Here is a 26270-nt window from a genome sequence, read left to right as displayed (position 1 = left end):
AAAATGTGGCTGCACTTTTTCTACCATTAATCATCACATATTGCACAAGAAGAGTCAAACTTGTCCATTTTTACTTTCTCTCAGCTTCCTGTGTAGAATGACATTGTTAACTTTAACTATTAACTTGTTTGCATCTTTAGGATCAAGTTTAGTAACATTAATAGCCTAAATGTTTTGTAATATATAATTTAGCTTTAACACCATTCCTAAGCACATGAACAAAAATGTGAATAATGTCACTAGCTTTGGGAAATTCAACTGCAAAGACGATCTGGGAAATGCAGTAATACGCTGTAGCAACCAGCGGAACGCTTGTTTGAGTTATATTTGGTCTGGTTTGCTGTGAATGCTGCTGCTTTCAGAACTGACGGGAGGTGCTGTGGTCAGACTGGAGCAGTCGGACTATGGAGGGATCGCTTTTGGCACCCTTGATGAACTCCTCCAGAGAAAGTCTTCCTGCAATATTAATGAGGAAAAGGTTAGTAATTTTCATGTATTTCTGGATATACTTCCATAGTGACTTATGCACATGGGCATGTTATAATGAAATGTTCAACATGTTACTTTGGCAAGGTACAGTAACTAAGTCTGCTTGCAATTTATATAAAACATTGAACGTTATCAAAGTTATCTGAAAATATATTCAGTAACAGGCATTTCTAGTTTGCCTTTTGTAAATGAGTAAAACCAGTAAATATTGTTTAAATGCGTCGCTCAGGTGGCGCAGCGGTAAAGTACGCTAGCACACCAGAGTTGGGGTTTTGAAAACATCGTATCGAATCTCAGCTCTGCCTTCTGACTGGGCTGGGCGGCAGCATGAACAACGATTGGCTGTTGTTTAGGGTTGGGGTAAAAAGTCCGATCATAGATCCTCATAACTGGTGCAACTGCGGCCCCTGCTGGCTGACTGATGGCGCCTGCACAGGGCTGAGAAGTAATGCTGATTAGGGTGTGGCCCTCCGTACACAGTGCCCGTCAGTGTATGAACTCGACTCGTGCAGGTGAAAAATGCAGTATGTACTGACTGTACGTGCCAGAGGGGGCGTGACAGGTGTGTGTTCACAGGTTAGTTTGTAAATAAGAGATTAAGGCATTTGAACATTTGCAGTTCCACTTGTTCCACTGTACACAGTAAATTTGACTGTCATTTTTTAATGTACACATTTGATATCAGTTTAAATGTAAAATATTGTTCAGGTTTATTGATTTGCACTGATAACTGAGGCAAACAGAACGCAGAGGTTCTTATTTGACAAAAGTCGAGTGACACATCACTCATCATAAGACACAGTCAGTGGCCTTGAGGATTAAATCCCAAACCGTTTCCCAGCTGTACATACCACTGCTAAGTCTCTGTGCTAAAATACTTACAGCTAATTGTAGAGGAAATTATAGTTCACATACAAGTAAGACAAAATGTAAGTTGGGCAGTTTACCATCGTTGTCTGTGTCCATTTGTTTAAAAATCTTGTCAGTTCGTTTCTCTGGTGTTGATTCGTCCTCTGGCATCTTCATCACCGATGACACCATTTTGTAAATTGCCTGTGGTTGTTAAAAAACAAATCAGATCTTTCAAGTGTTAACTGTAACTCATTGCTATTTTTCTTTTTTATTATTATTAAATATTGTGATTTTAAACAATAACCTGAACCAGTCAATAATATTTTCTCTAGCAGTGAACAGTCTTTGTACTTAAACATCATCTTTGACAGGACCATATGGCTTAAGGAACATTTGATTGTTAATACAACCTGCCTGAATAAACAGATTTTCTCAAACACTGAACTGAGCCAATAATGATATGGAACAAGCTCAAGCAACGAGGACCTACAAAGCAAAAACAAACCTGAAAAACCAAATAGGAGGGGGACGTGGGTTTGGAAAGAGAAACTGTAAACTCAGATATTTTTCGTGTACTGTTCTAGATACTATCTGCAAGACCATTTTTGAGGGCAATTAGCACCTTTGTTTGGCTGCAAGGCCAAATGATGGATAAAAATGAAACAGCATATTATTATACATATATATTAGGGCTGTCGAAGTTAACGCGATAATAACGCATTAACGCAATCTCAATTTAACGCGATTATAAAAATTAGTGCCGTTAACGCAAATTCTAGTTCATGTTGAGACTTGACTGGTAGAACAAACGTTTGAATGTCGGACTTGCCACCGTTTTTCATTTGCGGTTTGTTAACATAATGTTACCGAGCGTGGTAGTGTCGTAGTAATGCACTTGCATAATAAAGAAGCTGCCAGTCCTCCATTCACGTAACGCTAGGACGGACACTTCAAAATCCTCCTTTTGGAGTGAACTGGTTTCATTTTTGATCAATATTATTTACCATTGGCTCAGGTACATGTCGAAACAAATGCTTTGTATATCATTGGTTTAACAGCCTCATTTGACTCCTTATAGAGCTACCACTGGCCAATCGGAGAAGGTCCGCCCTCTAAATGCTAGTCTGTGATTGGGTGGTTGAATTTCGCCCGCCCTCTCTGTTTTGTAAACACCGCTACTTGAGTCAATCACTCAGCTCTCATGATCAGGAACGCGGTGAAAATGCCAAAAAGTAAACTTTTGAGGCAGCGATGAACGGACCTAAATATGAAAAGACACAACATTTAGTGAGTAAAACAGTCATTTGTTATATAATTCTTGCTTAAATTGGTCAAAAACTCTGTTATATGGGTTCTGGATTCATTCTGTGTGTTGCAGTATCATGTCCCACTGTTCCTAATATGATGTCCGGCTTTTTGGGGTGTTATGTCCTCCTTTTTGTTACTATGAATCTGGCCACCCTAGTCTAAACACACTCAGTTCGTGTAGAAACGTCCATTAAACCACTGGATAGTATTACTGCCTAGTATGTGAGTGAATAAAACAGTTTTCTCTTGTCCCAGCAGTTTTTAACATCAGTACATTTAGCATAAAATGTGTTCACCATTTTAACTGTAACATTTCACTTAAAAATCCTTGTTTTCTATAACATTTACACAGATTTTTTTTAATGCGATTAATCGCGATTAACTATATGAAATTCTGAGATTAATCGCGATTAAAATTTGTAATCGTTTGACAGCCCTAATATATATATATATATATATATATATATATATATATATATACATATACACACAGTGGGGTCAAAAAGTATTTAGTCAGCCACTGATTGTGCAGGTTCTCCTACTTAGAAAGATGAGAGAGGTCTGTAATTTTCATCATAGGTACACTTCAACTATGAGAGACAAAATGAGAAAAAAAAATCCAGGAAATCACATTGTAGGATTTTTAAAGAATTTATTTGTAAATTATGGTGGAAAATAAGTATTTGGTCACCCACAAACAAGCAAGATTTCTGGCTCTCACAGACCTGTAACTTCTTCTTTAAGAAGCTCTTCTGTCCTCCACTCGTTACCTGTATTAATGGCACCTGTTTGACATGGTTATCTGTATAAAAGACACCTGTCCACAGCCTCAAACAGTCAGACTCCAAACTCAACCATGGCCAAGACCAAAGAGCTGTTGAAGGACACCAGGAAGAAAATTGTAGACCTGCACCAGGCTGGGAAGAGTGAATCTACAATAGGCAAGCAGGTTGGTGTGAATAAATCAACTGTGGGAGCAATTGTAAGACAATGGAAGACATATAAGACCATTGATAATCTCCCTTGGGGTCAAGATCTCATCCCGTGGGGTCAGAATGATCATGAGAACGGTGAGCAAAACTCCCAGAACTACACGGAGGGACCTGATGAATGACCTGCAGAGAGCTGGGACCAAAGTACAAAGGCTACCATCAGTAACACACTACACCGAGAGGGACTCAAATCCTGCAGTGCCAGGCGTGTCCCCCTGCTTAAGCCAGTACATGTCCAGGCCCGTCTGAAGTTTGCCAGAGAGCATATGGATGATTGGGAGAATATCATGTGGTCAGATGAAATCAAAATGGAACTTTTTGGTAAAAACTCAACTCGTCGTGTTTGGAGGAAGACGAATAACCCAAGAACACCATATCTACTGTGAAGCATGGGGGTGGAAACATCATGCTTTGGGGCTGTTTTTCTGCAAAGGGGACAGGACGACTGATCCGTGTTAAGGGAAGAATGAACGGGGCCATGTATCATGAGATTTTAAGCCAAAACCTCCTTCCATCAGTGAGAGCATTGAAGATGGAACGTGGCTGGGTCTTCCAGCATGACAATGATCCCAAACACACCGCTCGGGCAATGAAGGAGTGGCTCCATAAAAAGCATTTCAAGGTCCTGGAGTGGCCTAGCCAGTCTCCAGACCTCAACCCCATAGAAAATTTGTGGAGTCCGTGTTGCCCAGCGACAGCCCCAAAACATCACTGCTCTAGAGGAGATCTGCATGGAGGAATGGGCCAAAATACCAGCTACAGTGTGTGCAAACCTGGTGAAGACTTACAGGAAACGTTTCACCTCTGTCATTGCCAACAAAGGTTATGTTACAAAGTATTGAATTGAACTTTTGTTATTGACCAAATACTTATTTTCCACCATAATTTACAAATAAATTCTTTAAAAATCCTACAATGTGATTTCCTGGATTTTTTGAAGTGTAGCTATGATGAAAATTACAGACCTCTCTCATCTTTCTAAGTAGGAGAACCTGCACAATCAGTGGCTGACTAAATACTTTTTGGCCCCACTGTATATATATATACTGATCAGCCATAACATTAAAACCACCTCCTTGTTTCTGCACTCCACTTACCATATAGAAGTACTTTGTAGTTCTACAGTTACTGACTGTAGTCCATCTGTTTCTCTGCATGCTTTGTTAGCCCCCTTTACATGCTGTTCTTCAATGATCAGGACCACTACAGAGCAGGTATTATTTGGGTGGTGGATCATTCTCAGCACTGCAGTGACACTGACATGGTGGTGGTGTGTTAGTGTGTGTTATGCTGGTATGAGTGGATAAGACACAGCAATGCTGATGGAGTTTTTAAACACCTCACTGTCACTGCTGGACTGAGAATAGTTCACCAACCAAAAATATCCAGCCAACAGCGCCCCGTGGACAGCGTCTTGTGACCACTGATGAAGGTCTAGAAGATGACCAACTCAAACAGTAGATAAGCAATAGAGCGATCAGAGCGATCGTCTCTGACTTTACATCTACAAGGTGGGCCAACTAGGTAGAAGTGTCTAATAGAGTGGACAGTGAGTGGACATAGTATTTAAAAACTCCAGCAGCGCTGCTGTGTCTGATCCACTCATACCAGCACAACACACACAAGCACACCACCACCATGTCAGTGTCACTGCAGTGCTGAGAATGATTCACCACCTAAATAATACCTGCTCTGTGGTGGTCCTGTGGGGGTCCTGACCATTGAAGAACAGGGTAAAAAAGGCTAAAAAGGTATGTAGAGAAACAGATGGACTACAGTCAGTAATTGTAGAACTACAAAGTGCTTCTATATGGTAATTGGAGCTGATAAAATGGACAGTGAGTGTAGAAACAAGGACGTGGTTTTAATGTTATGGCTGATCGGTGTATAAATATATATAATTGCTACAGAATGTGTGTATTAGGGCTGGGCGATATATCGAGATTTTATAAAATATCGATATATTTTCATACGCGATATAAGATAAGACAATATCGCGTATATCGATATAGAAGTTGCGTTCCAATTAGATCCGACAGTTCGTCTTTCTCTTCTCCCAGTTTGTCTCTGCACATGTTCACCTGCCCCGCCCCTCCCCCACTGAACACAACTCGCCCCTCCCTCCCCACCGCCTTTCTGCCCTCAGAACACATTTCTGTAAGTAAAACTCCTGTGATAGCATGGAGACGGTGGAGGAGCTGCTTAGTAAAAAGAATAATAATGGCTCAATTATTTGGAGATGGTTCGGATTCAGTGGTGGAGAAGTATCAGATGAGCAGCGGAATAATGTATTCTGTAGAGAATGCCCAAAACAAGTCCAGACAAAAGGTTCCAGCTCCGTGTACCTTTGATCATTCGTTTTTCACTTCAAATCCCAAAGTTGATAAACAAGAAAACGAGTCGTTATTCGTTTCTAAAACCAATATTGGAAAACGGAAATACATACAAGCGCATGCACGCGCTGACATGCACGTGTTTACTTCATATATAAACAGTGTAAATTATGCACAAGTGTTATAAACAGTAATAATAACGTAACGGTGCATCTCCTGTTGTTCTGACTCTTGTGTTTGTATATGTGATGTGCATGTATACATATTTGCTATATCTGTAAAATACAAACATTATGGGGAGTGATTTCTGTACTGGATGTTGTACGTGGTTGTGTTAGTTTATACTGGATGATCGCCCGATGTCCGAGACTCATTTATTTATTTATCATGTATTATAGTATTTCTTGTTCTTGGCCAATAAACAACCAAAAATTAATAAAATTGCATGAACTAACTCTGCAGTAAACAAGGAGCAAACAGAAATTAAACAACAAATAAAGCTCTTAAATAATAATAAAGTGCATGAAGCAGAACGCTGATTAAAATGCATGAAATGTTGTAATAGTTACACAGTAACATTAATGATTAGTTCTGCCTGTATTACAGAACTGAGTTCTATACGGTAAAAAAATATTTGAATATATATATTTAAATGTTAATGTTAATTTAAATGTTAATGTTGTGGCGACATATACATACATGTGAGGGGGGTTTAACGAGAACGCTATATTTAATGTCACACAAGCTCAGTGCAAAACAACAGAAGAACGCGAGCACAGACGGAAACGATAAATTCCGACACCTTCCCTACACACTCGCTCCCTGCGCCCTATAGTGCACTTAACATTCTTAAAGGGCCAGACAATATATTTGTAATTCACATTACACGACAGGTGAGACGTTAGAAAACAACAAACTTTTTCTAAGAATAGTTAGAAAAATAGTTCTTGTGTGAAGCTTTCCCAGCATGAATGTTAATAAAAATGCCTGTAAAAAATTTGGAACATGTAGCTTTGTCTCAGAAGTGTCTTTTTGTTATTACCTTATGGGATGAAAAAATATCGAGATATATTTCGTATATCGTGGTTCAGCGAAAAAATATCGAGATATTACTTTTGATCCATATCGCTCGCCCAGCCCTAGTGTGTATAATATATATGTGAGTTACACATAAAATAAATAATGAATGAATCATGTGCATGTATTATATAATTCTATCTTTTTATTCTAAAATGTTTATACATTCCTTGTTTCCTCTAATATTAACTTAAAATTCTTAGGCAAGCTGTGCAAAAAAACATGACTATTTTTAAAATGAACTGTGCAGCGCAAGTCCTCTGTGAATGTATTTATAACGAATATCAAAATAACCTAAAAATAACACCGCTAACATTTCTAACCCTGTGCTCTTCACTCACCTGCACTATCTCCAGCATCTCTGCCCTACTGATGTATCCGTTTCCATCCAGGTCATACATACTAAACGCCCATCGAAGTTTCTGCTCCAGGCCTCCACGCGATGTCACGCTCAGCGCGATTATGAACTCCCGAAAGTCTATGGTGGCATCACCGTTGGTGTCAAAGGTACGGAAAACATGCTCAGCAAATTTAGAGGCATCTCCATATGGAAAGAAGTTGGCATAGATTTTTTTAAACTCGTCTACAGTTAAGTGGCCGGTAGGGCAATCTTTCAGGAAGCCACGGTACCACTCCTGCAGCTCGTGGTCGGTGAACTCTGTGTTTTCTCGTAGGTCGTTCAGAACTTCAGGACGCAGCTTGCTGTTTTGTTTTCCCATGATTAAAAGCTTCTGCTGGACCAATCGGGTGTCTTTGTTTCTTACACTGGTCCTACACAAAGTCAAATTAATAACATAAATATTATTAATAATAATTACGAATAACAGCACTAAAGGATACATCATAGCAAGTACAATAGAAATATTGGCAACATTATATTTCCTATTATGTAAATTACACAATGATAAAAAATACCATATAAAATAATGCCCAGTTTTTAAACTAAAATTTGTTATTAATATTAGAGATGTACCGATCTGGGTTTTTGGCACCGATTCCGATCTCCTTACAGGGATAAGGGGGGCAGGGGGGGGGGGGGATTTTGCAGTAAATAAAGTAAATAAACTTAAAAAGAGCCTCACAGTGAAGATAAACCGGAGCAGCGCGCGCGTGTGTGTGTGTGCCTTTAGAAGAGACGCTTTGTTCACAGTATCGCTATAAGTGATTCATTGATTCGAGTCGATTCGTTTTATGTGAAGCGTAAGTTTCTCTTCTCAGTTATCTCTCCGTGTTTTCTGTTATTAATTAAATGTCGTGGTTTTAAATAAACACCAACTACTACAGAACATTTTGTGTGACTCTCTTACATTAAAAAGCTTAATTAAAAAGCTTAATTAAACTGTTATTACCACAGATCTGTAACCGACTCAGACTCGTTCCGTCTAAGGAGCTAAAAGTTTTCTGATGATCTGATGATGAAGCCGCTTCCGATTTACCAAAGTGAACCAGGAGTTTATATAACGTGCTGATAGAATCGACTCAGATGTGACCGGGTTGAATTATCTTTTTAAAGTAAATATTACAATCAGCAAAATTACATCGTATGTATGATGCACAACGTTAATGATGTTATTTTAGGTCATGAAGAGCTTTCACGATGGTTTCTGTACGATTGTTGACGAATTTTGATGTGATGGTTGGTGCTTCGTAGCTCAAAGTCTGGATCAATCCACTGAGCTGTTAAGCTTAACGTGATCTTTATATATCCCACGATCGGATCGGCTACTTTTAGGAGATATCGGCCGATCGCCGATAGCATATTTTGATTAAAAATCGGTCGATACCGATTTATAGCCGATCGATCGTTCCATCTCTAATTAATATTAAGGCATTTTCAAGTAAACACGACCAAATAGAGTCTAAAGCTGTTTTATGCCGGCGCTAGTGTTCTAATCTGGAAATAAAAGTTGCATTTCACATTTTCATTTCGTTTTCATTAAGCACTTTATCCTGGTCAGGGTTGTGGCAGGTCCGGTTCCACCTGGAAACACTGGGTGCAAAGCAGGAATACCCTGGACAAGGTGCAGATAAAAAGTTTATAAAATAAACAAACCCTACAACAAAGTAACTGAAGACTGAAATACCGTGCTGTGTTCTAATACAAAGGCCACGAAGGGCTGTAAACAAAAGAGAAGGTACACTGATCAGCCATAACATTAAAAGCACCTCCTTGTTTCTACACTCACTGTCCATTTTATCAGCTCCACTTCTACAATTACTGACTGTAGTCCATCTGTTTCTCTGCATGCTTTGTTAGCCCCCTTTCATGCTGTTCTTCAATGGTCAGGACCCCCACAGGACCACTACAGAGCAGGTATTATTTAGGTGGTGGATCATTCTCAGCACTGCAGTGACACTGACATGGTGCTGGTATGAGTGGATCAGACACAGCAGCGCTGCTGGAGTTTTTAAATACTGTGTCCAATCTATTAGACACTCCTACCTAGTTGGTCCACCTTGTAGATGTAAAGTCGGAGACGTTCGCTCATCTATTGCTGCTGTTTAAGTTGGTTATCTTCTAGACCTTCATCAGTGGTCAGAGGACGCTGCCCATTGGGCGCTGTTGGCTGGATATTTTTGGTTGGTGGACTATTCTCAGTCCAGTAGTGACAGTGAGGTGTTTAAAAACTCCAGCAGTGCTGCTGTGTCTTATCCACTAATACCAGCACAACACACACTAACACAATGATCCACCACCCAAATAATACCAACTCTGTGGTTTTCCTGTGGGGGTCCTGACCATTGAAGAACAGCATGAAAGGTGGCTAACAAAGCATGCAGAGAAACAGATGGACTACAGTCAGTTATTGTAGAACTACAAAGTGCTTTTATATAGTAAGTGAAGCTGATAAAATGGACAGTGAGTGTAGAAACAAGGAGGTGCTTTTAATGTTATGGCTGATCGGTGTATATTATAAGGGCAGAAAAGTGAGGGAGAGAGAGGTACCAGATCCTCTGCAGCTATCTTACTACTCTGCAGTATGAATTAAAGTATACACCATTTTTTCTTTTGTATCAGATGAGTATTTGGCCAGACTAAAATGAGTTACCCTTAGTAAGAGCTGAGTGAAAGAGAATCAGAATGTTCCTGGCAAAATGTAATAGCAACATTTTCAGGGAAAAGGTCATGACTGGCACAACATAACCTAACCTAACAAACCATATACACTGTGGGAAGTGGCAGCTAGGTTTTATAATGGAGGTGACAATTGTGTTACCCTGTATGGGTAAATGTTATTTCAGGATAATGTCGTGTAATTGCAGTGACCTACATTTCTTTCAGACATAAGTCTGAGTGTGTCAGAAGATACCAAGTCACATTTGTCACAAAATCTAGATTGCACCATGTTAAATTTACTGATGAAGTAACCATGACTGTAATTAACATTTAGCCAATAGTCTATGCTACTTTTCTGCCAGTCTATGACAAAGCCCATCAGACTACTATGACTGCAAATAAACAGCGTTTAATATATTGGCATGTGTGGTTAGTGGGTCTCTTGCTTTGTTTAGCTATAAAATAACTGTACAAATTACAACAAAAGAGAAATGTGCAAACAAGAATGTGATTCCTTTTCAAAAAGATTTCCTTACCAAGGAGCAGGGTAGAAGAGGACAAACAAAAACAAGATATGAATCCTGTCTGTGGGATGCGTTTTTCTGCTATATTTTTATTATCTGTTTATTTTCTTGTTCCCTATTTCCTTGACCTACCCAAATCGATATGAGATGTGTGCAATTTAAATAGAGATAAAATGCTCAGAATTATCTTGTTTTGTCTGTTTTTATTGCCATGAAATTGATGCTGTGGCCCTTGAAGATGTTTTTCCTCTGGGTATGAGGGGCGTTGTTTTGTCTTCCAAACAGACACTGCATTTATCAGACAAGGCCAGAGCACCGTTTTCTATAGAAAAGTACAGACGTCCTCCATAACATTTTGTTGTATGCTATCTTGTATGTATTTAAACAACAAAATTTCTGCTCTTTTACATCCTGACCTGCTCTTGTGGTCCCTGATTCTGATCTCAACAGTGTATAGTGCCGGCAAAATCACCACAGACTTAATCTGATGATGGGTGACTGTTTAAATAACTATAAATAATTACAATTCCACTAGCAAGAAGTTCGATTAAACCCAAGTGAGAGATAAAAAAGCAGTGAATCCCTCCCATTTTTTCTCTGATCCTTATCTTTCTTTTAACACATTTTTGTATGAACCACTTGGTTAATACACTCATTGCCTTCTTTGATATTTTCCTGTTAGTAATAATAACCTGTTGGTGACTTCACATGAGCTTAAAGTATATTTATAAATAACAGCACTTCATCATTATAAACATGTTAAGGTTAATTTCTTCTGGTTAATTTGACTTAGCAATACATACATTTATCAACCATAACATTAAAACCACCTCCTTGTTTCTACACTCACTGGATGGATTCTTTTTGTCAACCTCTTCAGTGGAAAGTGGTTTGACTACTCCCTTGATTTGGGTCAAATGACACTGTTGGGCCTCTTGAGACTCGCAGGTGCAGACATAAACATGGGTGTTGTTAAGATTTTTACCCCACCCCTCTTTCCCTCAATCACTCACCAAGCCACGAGAAACCCAGAACTTTCCTGTCTGCTAAACAAATCTGCAGGATAAATGTAGTGCAATGGAAAAAATATACTGCATGTAAGACACAGATACCCACCGTGCAGATGTTCTATTTTAGTTCAGATAACAATGTCATGAAGTGGTGCAACAGAGCTAAAATTAAAGCCAATGCATTTTTTATGAAAGGATGAAAACTAGCTGAGAAATATTAAAAGTGACACAGTTTTCAGTAGACTGTTAAAAAGCATTTAGTATTACTCAGCATCTGATCTATACTGAAAATGTAGCTAAACACTGTTACTGAACGTCTGATCTATACTGAAAATGTAGCTAAACACTGTTACTGAACGTCTGATCTATACTGAAAATGTAGCTAAACACTATTACTGAACGTCTGATCTATAATGAAAATGTAGCTAAACACTATTACTGAACGTCTGATCTATACTGAAAATGTAGCTAAACACTATTACTGAACGTCTGCTCTATACTGAAAATGTAGCTAAACACTATTACTGAACATCTGCTCTATACTGAAAATGTAGCTAAACACTGTTACTGAACGTCTGATCTATACTGAAAATGTAGCTAAACACTGTTACTGAACGTCTGATCTATACTGAAAATGTAGCTAAACACTATTACTATTATCGAGTTGCCATGGTGATGGTGGACGCTGGCGCATTTGGCTGCCGCTACCGTTACCGTATTTTACCGTATTTTATTGTATTTTTATCGTTTTTCGTTTTCATCTTTTTACACACCTTGTGGATCTATTTCTTTTATGTTACTTTTGATACTTTTATTTGTGCTTTTGATACTTTTTGTTCTTTCTACTGTACATCGCGTCTGCGGCCGGTGGTGAACGGTGGGTGAGTTTTCCTGGGATCGGCACGATGTTGAACTATTCCGTTGACCAGCTGAGGAAGTTCAACAACTGCACTACTCCATCGTGTATTTCAGTCATCAAACAGCTTGGACTCCTTCGCCGGCCTCGTTATATTCACAGGGGCTCCCGGAGAAAGCTTGTTTATCTTCGAAACGGTAACGCTATTCCATCCTTCTGGTCAGCCGTGCGCACTGTCGCTCCGCAAACACGTCATCAGAGCGCTGCTGCCTTGCACACCAGTAGCGGTGTAGTCTCCATGACAACGCTGTCCACGGAGTGGGATAGGAAACGCGGAGTGGACTTAGCAAATCTCCGTTCTCTTCCTCGTTCCTCACAGCCAACTACACAACAATACCACTTGAAAATGGCATTGCTTAATGTTCGTTCACTCAACACAAAAAGTACTGTACTCAGTGAATTTATATCTGACAGTGAACTAGACTTTTTCTGTCTCACTGAAACTTGGCATAAACCCTTGGATTATTTTACGTTAAATCAGACCACGCCAATGGGATACTCGTATATTGATGAACCTCGTATGGAAGGGCGAGGTGGTGGTGTTGCTGCAGTCTATAGGGATGATATTAAAATAACCACTTTGTCTTTTCCTGCTGCTCTTTCTTTTGAACACCTGGCTTTCAAGTTGTCAGGGCCTACTCCTCTGGTCACTGCTGTAGTTTATCGTCCGCCAAAGCCAAACGCTTCCTTTCTCTCTGATTTTTCAGATTTTTTAACCCAGCTTAGTGCCCTCTCATCCTCTGTACTGCTTATGGGTGATTTTAACATCCATATTGATGACAACAACTGTAAATTTGCCAGGGAATTTTTGGAATTGTTACAGTGTTTTAATTTCACACAACATATACATTTTCCAACTCATAAAAAAGGTCATACTCTTGACCTTGTCTGCTCTACTGGTGTCCTAGTTCATCAGCCGTCCAGCCATGACCTTACTGTCTCTGATCATTTGACAATCATCATGGACATTGAGGTCACTAAGCCCATCACTAGAGCTAAACGTAAAATATCCTTCAGGAATCTTCAATATATCTCTCCCTCTCCCTTCTCAGATTCTCTTGTTAAAAAGATGTCTGTCTGTCCTGTACTGTCTAGTAATTCATCTGACCTTGTCGATTACTATAATGACATACTCGCCTCATGTCTTGATGAGCTGGCTCCTTTGAGAACCAAATTTGTTTCATTTAGTCATTCCGCACCATGGTACACAATTGAGCTTCACCAAATGAAATCCCGTAAACGCCAGCTTGAAAGACTTTATAAGAAAACCGGTCTAACAGTACATTATCAGATTTATTCTGATTATCTTCAACATTACAAAGACGCTCTTACGGCAGCCCGATCCACTTACTATTCCGAACTCATACATGCTGGATCAACAAATCCTAAGACTCTCTTTTCCACAATAAATAAACTTCTCAAACCAGTTGACAATACTACCAATTCCTTTACAGTTGACAAGTGTAACTCTTACCTCTCATTTTTTCAAACAAAAGTTGAGAATATCCACAATTTTCTGACAGTTTCCCCTGTCATCTCTGTTTCTCCGCCTATCTCATCTCAATTTATTACCCAGCCTCTGTCTCAGTTCTCACCTGTGTCTCTTTTGGACCTATCTGAGATCTTAACAGGGATGCGAAGCTCCACTTGTGTTTTGGATCCTGCTCCATCAAAACTTGTTAAGGGTTGTTTTCCAGTTATCTCATCACTTATCACAGAGATAATCAATTCCTCTCTTAGTTCTGGCTCAGTCCCTCAATCACTCAAATTGGCTGCTGTTACTCCCATACTTAAAAAACCTGGACTTGACTCTAACATTATGAGTAACTTTCGGCCCATTTCCAATCTTCCATTTCTGTCGAAAATACTGGAACGTGTTGTTGCCTCACAGCTCAAAGATCACCTAAATTCCAATAATCTATTTGAATCATTTCAGTCTGGTTTCCGCCCCCAGCACAGCACTGAGTCAGCCCTCCTCAAAGTCACAAATGACCTTCTTCTTTCCTCAGACTCTGGACAAATTAATATTCTCGTCCTCCTTGATCTTACTGCAGCTTTTGACACCATTAATCACTCCATTCTTCTGTCCCGCCTTGAATCCTCTGTCAACATCACTGGTACTGCCCTTTTGTGGTTAAGGTCATATCTCGTAAACAGACAACAGTTTGTTAATATCAACAATTGTAGTTCTGCCATTGCTCCACTGTCCCAAGGCGTTCCCCAAGGCTCAGTGTTAGGTCCCCTTTTGTTTATTCTTTATATGCTCCCCCTTGGTGACATCATACGTCGGCATGGTTTACATTTCCACTGCTATGCTGATGATATTCAGCTTTACATCTCCTCCAAATCCATTAATACTGAACTTCACTCCACTCTGACAAATTGCATCACTGAAATGAAATTGTGGATGAAAGCTAATTTCCTCAAATTAAACTGTGAAAAATCAGATATGATCATCGTAGGTCCTACATCCCTGGCAAAAACCACAAAAAATTTTCAAATTACCATTGATAATGACACTTTGTCTCCGTCTTCTAACATCCGAAATCTTGGTGTAATTTTTGATAGCAACCTCTCTTTTGACCGCCATGTAAATCACATCACCAAAACTGCTTTCTTTCATCTAAAAAACATAGCACGTCTACGTCCATCACTCTCCTTTTCTGCCGCCGAAACCTTGATTCATGCTTTTATTACATCCAGAATTGATTATTGCAATAGCATCCTTTATGGTACATCTAACAAAATCCTAAAAAAACTTCAGTATATCCAGAATTCAGCTGCTCGCCTCCTTACTCATACTCGCTCCCGTGATCATATTACACCTGTTCTACAAAAACTTCATTGGCTTCCCGTTGCTCAACGCATTCAATTCAAAATTCTTCTATTCACTCACAAAGCTCTCCATAATCAGGCCCCATCCTACCTCACCGACCTGCTCCATCAGCACATTCCCTCCCGTAGCCTTCGCTCTTCTGAGGCTAACCTACTGTCCATACCCTCTAGGACCAAGCACCGGACCTGGGGTGACAGGGCCTTTTCCATAGCTGCTCCATCTTTATGGAATGCTCTCCCCAAACACCTACGAGATTGTCCTGACCTGTCCAAATTCAAGTCACTTCTCAAAACTCATCTATTCAATATGGCATTTAACTTGTAACAACACGAAATAAATGCTTTTATTTTTGCTATTCTTTTTAATAGTTTTTATACTTAGATCACGACAGAAATGTGAAGTCCTAGATCCTAAAACTTGTAAAGTTTTCAGTTTCCTGATTGCATGTAAATCTGTCCTGTTTCTGTCTAATTTTAAGAAATTGTTCTATATTTGTTGTTCTCTCTCATAATTTAGCTAATTTTTAATGAACTGTCTTATGCTGCTCTCTTTGTTTTTATCTTAATTATTCTTGATGTTGATGTACTATTTTGATTTTGTACTATGATTTGTATGGTGTATGTACGTATTTGTTTTGATTATTTGTCTTATGTAAAGCGTCTTTGAGTATCTTGAAAAGCGCTATATAAATAAAATGTATTATTATTATTATTATTATTACTGAACATCTGCTCTATACTGAAAATGTAGCTAAACACTATTACTGAACATCTGCTCTATACTGAAAATGTAGCTAAACACTATTACTGGACGTCTGATCTATAATGAAAATGTAGCTAAACACTATTACTGAACATCTGCTCTATACTGAAAATGTAGCTAAACACTATTACTGAACATCTGCTCTATACTGAAAATGTAGCTAAACACTATTACTGAACGTCTGCTCTATACTGAAAATGTAGCTAAACACTAATACTGAACGTCTGCTCTATACTGAAAATGTAGCTAAACACTAATACTGAACGTCTGATCTATAATGAAAATGTAGCTAAACACTGTTACTGAACATCTGCTCTATACTGAAAATGTAGCTAAACACTAATACTGAACGTCTGCTCTATACTGAAAATGTAGCTAAACACTAATACTGAACGTCTGATCTATAATGAAAATGTAGCTAAACACTGTTACTGAACGTCTGATCTATACTGAAAATGTAGCTAAACACTATTACTGAACGTCTGATCTATACTGAAAATGTAGCTAAACACTATTACTGAACATCTGCTCTATACTGAAAATGTAGCTAAACACTAATACTGAACGTCTGATCTATAATGAAAATGTAGCTAAACGCTGTTACTGAACGTCTGATCTATACTGAAAATGTAGCTAAACACTATTACTGAACGTCTGATCTATACTGAAAATGTAGCTAAACACTATTACTGAACATCTGCTCTATACTGAAAATGTAGCTAAACACTAATACTGAACGTCTGATCTATAATGAAAATGTAGCTAAACGCTGTTACTGAACGTCTGATCTATACTGAAAATGTAGCTAAACACTATTACTGAACATCTGCTCTATACTGAAAATGTAGCTAAACACTATTACTGAACATCTGCTCTATACTGAAAATGTAGCTAAACACTAATACTGAACGTCTGATCTATAATGAAAATGTAGCTAAACGCTGTTACTGAACGTCTGATCTATACTGAAAATGTAGCTAAACACTAATACTGAACGTCTGATCTATAATGAAAATGTAGCTAAACACTGTTACTGAACATCTGCTCTATACTGAAAATGTAGCTAAACACTAATACTGAACGTCTGATCTATAATGAAAATGTAGCTAAACACTGTTACTGAACATCTGCTCTATACTGAAAATGTAGCTAAACACTAATACTGAACGTCTGATCTATAATGAAAATGTAGCTAAACACTGTTACTGAACATCTGCTCTATACTGAAAATGTAGCTAAACACTAATACTGAACGTCTGCTCTATACTGAAAATGTAGCTAAACACTAATACTGAACGTCTGATCTATAATGAAAATGTAGCTAAACACTGTTACTGAACATCTGCTCTATACTGAAAATGTAGCTAAACACTAATACTGAACGTCTGATCTATAATGAAAATGTAGCTAAACGCTGTTACTGAACATCTGCTCTATACTGAAAATGTAGCTAAACACTAATACTGAACGTCTGATCTATAATGAAAATGTAGCTAAACACTGTTACTGAACATCTGCTCTATACTGAAAATGTAGCTAAACACTAATACTGAACGTCTGCTCTATACTGAAAATGTAGCTAAACACTAATACTGAACGTCTGATCTATAATGAAAATGTAGCTAAACACTGTTACTGAACGTCTGATCTATACTGAAAATGTAGCTAAACACTATTACTGAACGTCTGATCTATACTGAAAATGTAGCTAAACACTATTACTGAACATCTGCTCTATACTGAAAATGTAGCTAAACACTAATACTGAACGTCTGATCTATAATGAAAATGTAGCTAAACGCTGTTACTGAACGTCTGATCTATACTGAAAATGTAGCTAAACACTATTACTGAACGTCTGATCTATACTGAAAATGTAGCTAAACACTATTACTGAACGTCTGCTCTATACTGAAAATGTAGCTAAACACTAATACTGAACGTCTGATCTATAATGAAAATGTAGCTAAACGCTGTTACTGAACGTCTGATCTATACTGAAAATGTAGCTAAACACTATTACTGAACATCTGCTCTATACTGAAAATGTAGCTAAACACTAATACTGAACGTCTGATCTATAATGAAAATGTAGCTAAACGCTGTTACTGAACGTCTGATCTATACTGAAAATGTAGCTAAACACTATTACTGAACATCTGCTCTATACTGAAAATGTAGCTAAACACTAATACTGAACGTCTGATCTATACTGAAAATGTAGCTAAACACTATTACTGAACATCTGCTCTATACTGAAAATGTAGCTAAACACTAATACTGAACATCTGATCTATAATGAAAATGTAGCTAAACGCTGTTACTGAACATCTGCTCTATACTGAAAATGTAAACACTATTACTAAACACCCTTACATCTTTAGTCTTGCAGATGTTTCTGAATATGTGTACTGTATGACACAGTTAAGCAATTAACATCATACCCTGTTAAAATCTTAATTTGTCTGGTCCTTAAACAAACAACCCAGGTCAATTTCTAAGTCAATACCAAGCTGGCAATTAACATTGATGCTTCATTCAATTGACTAAAATTGTTTTAAGTCAAAAGCTAGGCAGAGGAAAGATTGAACTGAAGATTGAAGGACTGCTGGGTTTATAATGCTACATTTGGAATACAGTCTTTTTATTATTAGACAGGTCTAGGTCTAGGCTAATATTGTGCTCTCTGCATGCTTTGTTAGCCCCCTTTCATGCTGTTCTTCAATGGTCAGGACCCCCACAGGACCACCACAGAGCAGGTATTATTTGGGTGGTGGGTCATTCTTAGCACACTAATGACACTGACATGGTGGTGGTGTGTTAGTGTGGGTTGTGCTGGTATGAGTGGGTAAGACAGTTTTTAAACACCTCACTGTCACTGCTGGACTGAGAATAGCCCACCAACCAAAAATATCCAGCCAACAGCGCCCTGTGGGCAGCGTCCTGTGACCACTGATGAAGGTCTAGAAGATGACCAACTCAAACAGCAGCAATAGATGAGCGATCGTCTCTGACTTTACATCTACAAGGTGGACCAACTAGGTAGGAGTGTCTAATAGAGTGGGCATTTAAAAACTCCAGCAGCATCGCTGAGTCTGATCCATTTATACCAGCACAACATACACTAACACAGCACCACCATGTTATTGTCACTGCAGTGCTGAGAATGATCCACCACCTAAATAATACCTGCTCTGTAGTGGTCCTGTGGGGGTCCTGACCATTGAAAAAGTATGTAGAGAAACAGATGGACTACAGTCATAAAGTGCTTCTATATGGTAAGTGGAGCTGATAACATAGTGAGTGTGGAAACAAGGAGGTGGTTTTAATGTTATGGCTGATCAGTGTATACTTGCGTATATTCTGTTTTTGTCATTAGTTCTTATCTTTTGATAAAACAGTACATTTACTGAATAATCTAAATATAACACTATTATTTGTCAGCAAAATCACTGGTTCAGTGTTGGTCTGTATTAGTAGCCATGGACACTGTGCTGCATCATCAGGCCTTTGGTGTACATGGAATGTGTTTATGTAACGCTCTCCAGACTACGATTGCTTGTCTTTTGTGATTGTGTCTACTCAAAACAGCAAACACATTCCCAGTGCATATATCACCCATGTTGTCCTGATTAACTAGAATGTACTCAAGGTTGTACTACCACGCAACATCAACACCTTTAGAGAATCACTGTACAAGTCAAGCTCTATAAACTGACAGATTTCCGTACTCCTTTTCTCACTACTGAATAAATCATAATGTAGAGTCACAGATTGTAAGTAAGGTAAGTAGGGGCCAGATAAACAATATATGGACAAAAGTTTTGGGACACACATTTTAATAACTGAATTCAAGTGTTTAATTCAGTAGTCATTGCTACAGCTGTATAACATCAAGCACCTAGCCATGCAGACTGCCATGGTACTGTAATAAGATGCCACTGTTGCAACAGGTCAGTTTTTGAATTTTCTTTTTCTCCTAGATATTCCACAATCAACTGTGAGGAGTATTATTGAAAAGTTAAAGTATTTTAAAACCACAGCAACTCAGTGTTGAGGTGCACAGTGAATACAGGTCACCAACGTTCTGCTGACTCAATAACTGCAGAGTTCCAAACTTTCTCTGGTACAAACATCAGCACAAAATTGTGCATCGGGTGCCTTATCACATGGGTTTCCACAGCCAAGCAGCTGCATGCAAGCCTTACATCACCAAGCACAATGCCAGTTGCCGGATCGAGTGATGTAAAGCACGTCGCCACTGCACTCTGGAGCAGTGGACAGATGTACTGTGGAGTGACAATTCACACTTCTCTAATTGGCAGTCTGATGAATGATTCTGGGTTTGTTGAATGCCAGGACAATGTTACCTGCCTGACTGCACTGTGCCAACTGTAAAGTCTGGTGGAGGAAGGATAATGCAATAGGCCTGTTTTTCAGGGGCTCCTTAGAGCCAATGAAGGGAAGGCTTAGTGCACATTTTGGACAATTGTATGCTGCCAACTTTGTGGGGACGTTTAAGGAAGGCCCTTTTATGTTCTGACATGACTGTTTCCCAGTGTACAAACCAAGGTCCATGAAGGCATGGTTGGGTAAGTGTAGTGTGGAAGAACTTGACTGGCCCGCAAAAGCCCTGACCTGTACCCCATCTAGCATCTTCGGGATGAACTAGAATGGAAATTGTGACCAACATTAGTGTCTGACCTCACAAATACTTTTCTATATAAATGGGAAAAACTGACACAGGTACACTCCCAAATCCTGTAGAAAGCCTGTCCTGAAAAGTGGAAACTATAAAGCTGCAAAATGTAACTCCATATAACTACCTATGCACTTAAGCTGGGATGTAATAAAAGCTTCTGTATATGTAAAGTATAGGTGTCCAAATACTTTTGTCCATATAATGTATGTCTGAGTTGTAACATGTGCACTGACCCAAGTGGCTCTATAGTGGTAGTGAATCAATTCCATTAAACTCTTTGCATTTGTTTTAGCTTCAGTAAGTAACTGGAGTCCATCTTGAAAGGTGTTAAAAGATCAACAAACAGCAAATCCAGTGGCTTTCTTCTGCTCCGCTGGATCATAAGATGATGATCCCTAAACAAACTTGTGCAGTCTCTTCAGGTAGTGGTGTATTTTTTTTTCAGAGCCTTTTACTGAAATGGCAGATACATTTTGTTCTTCTGTTGTTTGTATGTAAATATTGCATGGTTAATATAAAATCTCTTAAAGGGGTTTACAAAGATTCAGGGGGAATAGTTAAAGGTAGGCTTTAACTAAACAAATCTATTTAGTTAACCCTAATAGTTTGTTTGTTTATTAGGATTTTAACGTAATTTTTTACACTTTGGTTAAATTCATGACAGGAACGCTAGATACTCATTACACAAGATTCAGCAGTTCACAAGGTTATATATATATATATTGATCACACACAGTCACAGACAATTTAGTGTCTCCAATTCACCTCACTTGCATGTCTTTGGACTGTGAGAGGAAACTGGAGCACCCGGAGGAAACCCACACAGACACGGGGAGAACATGCAAACTTCACACAGAAAGGACCGAGACCGCCCCATCTGGGGATCAAACCCAGGACCTTCTTGCTGTGAGGCGACAGTGCTACCCACTTAGCCACCGTGCTGCCCAGTTAACCCTAACAGCCAAATTGTGTAGTACCAAAAGGTATGTTTGCCCATAAACGTACACTATATGGTCAAAAGTATGTAGACACCTAAATAAGCGTTGATGTTGGATGAGCAGGCCTGGCTTGCTGTCAATATTCCAATTCATCCCAAAGGTCTTCAATTACATACACTAGATGTATTTTATACAAGGTCGTAGCCATTAACTAAACATTGGGGACGGGGAGCAAATCTACCAGGGAAAGGCTGGTGGGGGTCTCTAAATTCTAAAAACATTACTGCCCTATAAATAAACTATGGGAACACTGATGATTCCTTACATTATGCAAAGCTAGTGAGTGGAATATGTTTATTTGGGGGTGGGGGGTAATATTTGAGCATATTTGAACAAGTGCTTCAAATAGGGAAAGCTGTTGCCTTGTGGTTAAGGTACTGGACTAGTAATCAGAAGGTCGCTGGTTCAAGCCCCACCACTGCCAGGTTGCTGATGTTGGGCCCTTGAGCAAGGCCCTTAACCCTCAATTGCTCAGACTGTATACTGTAATGTAAGTCGCTTTGGATAAAGGTCCACAAAGTTGAATCAGTTCATCTGGACACAAGTTTGTTGTAGAGAACCGTTTCGTCACTCATCCAAGTGACTTCTTCAGTCTGAGCTGGTGGTGCACTTGTGTCCAGAGGAACTGATTCAACTTTGTGGATTTGTGTACCTGGATTATTGAGCATGCATCAAGAGATTTGGATAAAGGCGTCTGCTAAATGCCGAAAAAGTAAATGTAAGTGCTTACTGTAATTCATTTGGTATATATAGCAGAAATATGGACATATGTTACCAGATGATGTTGATAAACTAGTGCACTACTGCAAAGTTTCATTTACATTTTTGGCATTTAGCAGACACCTTTATCCAAAGCGACTTACATTACTGTTACAGTCTGAGCAATTGAGGGTCAAGGGCCTTGCTCAAGGGCCCGACAGCAGCAACCTGCCAGTGGTGGGGCTAGAACCATCAACCTTTGGATTACTAGTTCAGTACCTTAACCCCTAGGCTACAGCTTGTTTCAAACTCCAGATTTGACTGGTGCAGTTGGTTGCATTCTGGCTGTCTTGCAATTAATCAGATTAATTTAACATCATGTTGACATTTAACATTATAATGTTGACTTTATCTGTCACACAGACTTGAAGGTGGTCGTGACTCGTCCTTCCAGTGCAAAGAAAACCGCTACTGGCTACTGTTTGTTTGTTTGTTTATTGGAATTTTAACGTCATGTATTACACTTTTGGTTAAATTCATGACAGGAACGGTAGTTACTCATTACACAAGATTCATCAGTTCACAAGGTTATATCAAACACAGTCATGGACAATTTAGTGTCTCCAATTCACCTCACTTGCATGTCTTTGGACTGTGAGAGGAAACCGGAGCATCCGGAGGAAACCCACGCGGACACGGGGAGAACATGCAAACTCTGCACAGAAAGGACCCGGGCCGCCACACCTGGGGATCGAACCCAGGACCTTCTTGCTGTGAGGCGACAGTAGATTTGGATAAAGGCGTCTGCTAAATGCCGAAAAAGTAAATGTAAGTGCTTGTTTGGTGCTCACTGTAATGAACTTGGTAAATATAGCAGAAATATGGACATATGTTACCAGATGATGTTGATAAACTAGTGCACCACCAAACTCCAGATTTGACTGGTGCAATGGGTTGCATTCTGGCTGTCTTGCAATTAATCAGATTAATTTAACATCATGTTGACATTTAACATTATAATGTTGACTTTATCTGTCACACAGACTTGAAGGCGGTCGTGACTCGTCCTTCCAGTGCAAAGAAAACCGCTACTGGCTACTGAAAGCTGCCATTACTGGAGTTACATAACCGCAGTATTTCTCAACATAGTTAAATGTAAGTGTACTGAAACAGTTGTAATAGTACAATATGATCATATATTTAATAATGGATTTAAACTGACCTTAAAAAGCTGTGTGTGTGCGATATTGGGTGGACGTGGTGGTGCCACACCTACCCTCACCGGTCACTCTGATAAACACTAACAGATGAGAATAAACACATAAGCAGATTCGTAAATCAGTGGTTTGCGCATTTAAAACAATATTATTTACTATTCCGCAAGTTTGGGCTGTTCAGAAACACAGAAACACACTTGTTTTAATAGTAATAACGTGTATATAACATGAACTGCTTTAACTAACAGGCGGTTATGGATAAATGTGAACATATGGTAAACTTATGATTCTTATTATTCAGCATGTATTTGAACTTACCGTAACAAGAAGTACAGAAAGCGAATGGAGCTTCCACACAACCCTAACGGGAATAAAAAAAAAAACGAATAAAAGCTTCCTATAAAACTTTAGAGTAAGTTCTTCTTAAAATAAATCATCCCACGGTTTTTAGAAAACATTCAGCAGCTTGTCGCAGATTCAGTATCTTCGACTTACTTCATCGCTTCATGAAACAACCGCTTGAAACCTCCCCATCATTTCTTCTACACTGAGATTCGTCACCCTTGCTTAGCCTGGACTAGTAAAGTGTCTTTCCAGAAAGAGTCGGTTCTTTGAACAGTCAACACTGGGAGTCGAATCGCGGACTAACAAAAGTACACTGATCAGCCATAACATTAAAACCACCTCCTTGTTTCTACACTCACTGTACATTTTATCAGCTCCACTTACCATATCGAAGCACTTTGTAGTTCTACAATTACTGACTGTATTCCATTGCATGCTTTGTTAGCCCCCAGAGTAGGTATTATTTGGGTTCTCAGCACTGCAGTCATACAGACATGGTGGTGGTGTGTTAGTGTGTGTTGTGCTGGTATGAGTGGAGTTTTTAAACACCTCACTGTCACTGCTGGACTGAGAATAGTCCACCAACCAAAAACATCCAGTCAACAGCGCCCCATGGGCAGCGTCCCGTGACCACTGATGAAGGTCTACAAGATGACCAACTCAAACAGCAGCAATAGATGAGCGATCGTCTCTGACTTCACATCTACAAGGTGAACCTACTAGGTAGGAGTGTCTAATAGAGTGGACAGTGAGTGGACATGGTATTGAAAAACTTCAGCAGAGCTGCTGTGTCTGATCCACTCATACCAGCACAACACACACTAACACACCACCACCATGTCAGTGTCACTGCAGTGCTGAGAATGACCCACCACCCAAATAATACCTGCTCTGCGGGGGTACTGACCATTAAAGAACAGGATGAAAAGCAGGCTAAAAAGGTATGTAGAGAAACAGATGGACTACAGTCAGTTATTGTAAAACTACAAAGTGCTTCTATATGGTAAGTGGAGCTGATAAAATGAACAGTGAGTGTAGAAACAAGGAGGTGGTTTTAATGTTATGGCTGATCGGTGTATGTGGTCATGTTTAACTGTAGTTACAAAAAGTTCAATTAAAGCACTTTTATAACTTTTGATTACTCTCTTACTGCTTTTAAACTGCCTGTTTAATTTTTGGTTGTACAATTCACTAAAAATAACTAAATTAACTAGCTAAATAAATAAATAAACTAATTAAATAAAACTACCCAAATAAGTAAAATTTATTAGGTTATTTATGTAAATCCATCAGAGTAAGCATAATATTTTATAGTCACCTCTAATAGCTCTCAGTAGGGCAGCACTGTGGCTCAGTGGGTACGGTAGCACTGTCCCCTCACAGCAAGAAGGTCCTGGGTTCAATCCCCAAGTGGGGCGGTCAGGGTCCTTTCTGTGTGGAGTTTGCATGTTCTCCCCGTGTCTGCGTGGGTTTCCTCCGGCAGTCCAAGGACATGCAAGTGAGGTGAATTTTAGATACAAAATTGTCCATGACTGTGTTTGACAATAAAACTTGTGAACTGATGAATCGTTACTGATGTAACGAGTAGCTACCGTTTCTGTCATGAATGTAACCAAAGTGTGTAAAACATGTCGTTAAAATCCTAATAAATAAATAATAAATAAATAGCCCTCAGTATCCACATATACATGATTGGCTATGTCTGGGGTAATAATGGCTGAACAGCCAATCCACTGGAAGGAGCACTTGTCAGTGCGCTCTCAGTGCTGGTCCCAAGCCTGGATATAATACAGAGGGTTGTGACAGGACGGGTAGCCAACATAAAACTGTGCCAGCTCATGTATGCTGACCAAAATGATCCACTGTGGCGACCCCTAAATACAAGACCAGCCAAAAGAACAAAAGCCTAACCTTGTATAAAAGCCTAATTTAATCATATCTGCAATGTTTCTTTATAGTGTGATATTACATAGGCACACTGTGAGCCTGACTAGAATCAAGCAGTTACTAAAAATAAATGATCTTATCTTGTTCATTTTGTTATAAATCTACTGTATATTACCAGTCTGCTATTTTTCATACTGTATATTTAAGCAATTTGTTGCTACGAAGCAGAGAGCCGTTTGGGAGCATAAAGAGTCGACTCCTGGTG

The 26270-nt window shown here is 39.1% G+C and overlaps 1 protein-coding gene across 2 annotated transcripts; it reads right to left on the bottom strand.

Annotated features, from left to right (window-relative positions):
• Nucleotides 1-49: 49 nt before the first annotated feature.
• hpcal1 (hippocalcin-like 1) lies at nucleotides 50-25482 on the bottom strand. 2 transcript variants are annotated; one of them, XM_063002291.1, is made up of 6 exons: nucleotides 25437-25482; nucleotides 24092-24134; nucleotides 23779-23856; nucleotides 7393-7822; nucleotides 1437-1542; nucleotides 50-456 (listed from the first exon to the last, which is right to left on the bottom strand). In XM_063002291.1, the coding sequence occupies exons 4-6, from the start codon at nucleotides 7768-7770 to the stop codon at nucleotides 359-361; spliced, it is 582 nt and encodes a 193-aa protein (XP_062858361.1). In that variant the 5' UTR covers nucleotides 7771-7822; nucleotides 23779-23856; nucleotides 24092-24134; nucleotides 25437-25482; the 3' UTR covers nucleotides 50-358. The 2 variants fall into 2 exon arrangements, with proteins under 2 accessions (XP_062858361.1, XP_062858360.1); XM_063002290.1 differs by lacking the exon at nucleotides 25437-25482 and adding an exon at nucleotides 24269-24332.
• Nucleotides 25483-26270: the final 788 nt, after the last annotated feature.

Source organism: Trichomycterus rosablanca, chromosome 9 (assembly GCF_030014385.1).
Source record: "Trichomycterus rosablanca isolate fTriRos1 chromosome 9, fTriRos1.hap1, whole genome shotgun sequence".
NCBI lineage: Eukaryota > Metazoa > Chordata > Actinopteri > Siluriformes > Trichomycteridae > Trichomycterus > Trichomycterus rosablanca.
The sequence above is the reverse complement of the archived record's forward strand: the minus strand, read 5'-3'. Positions and strand labels throughout refer to the sequence as shown.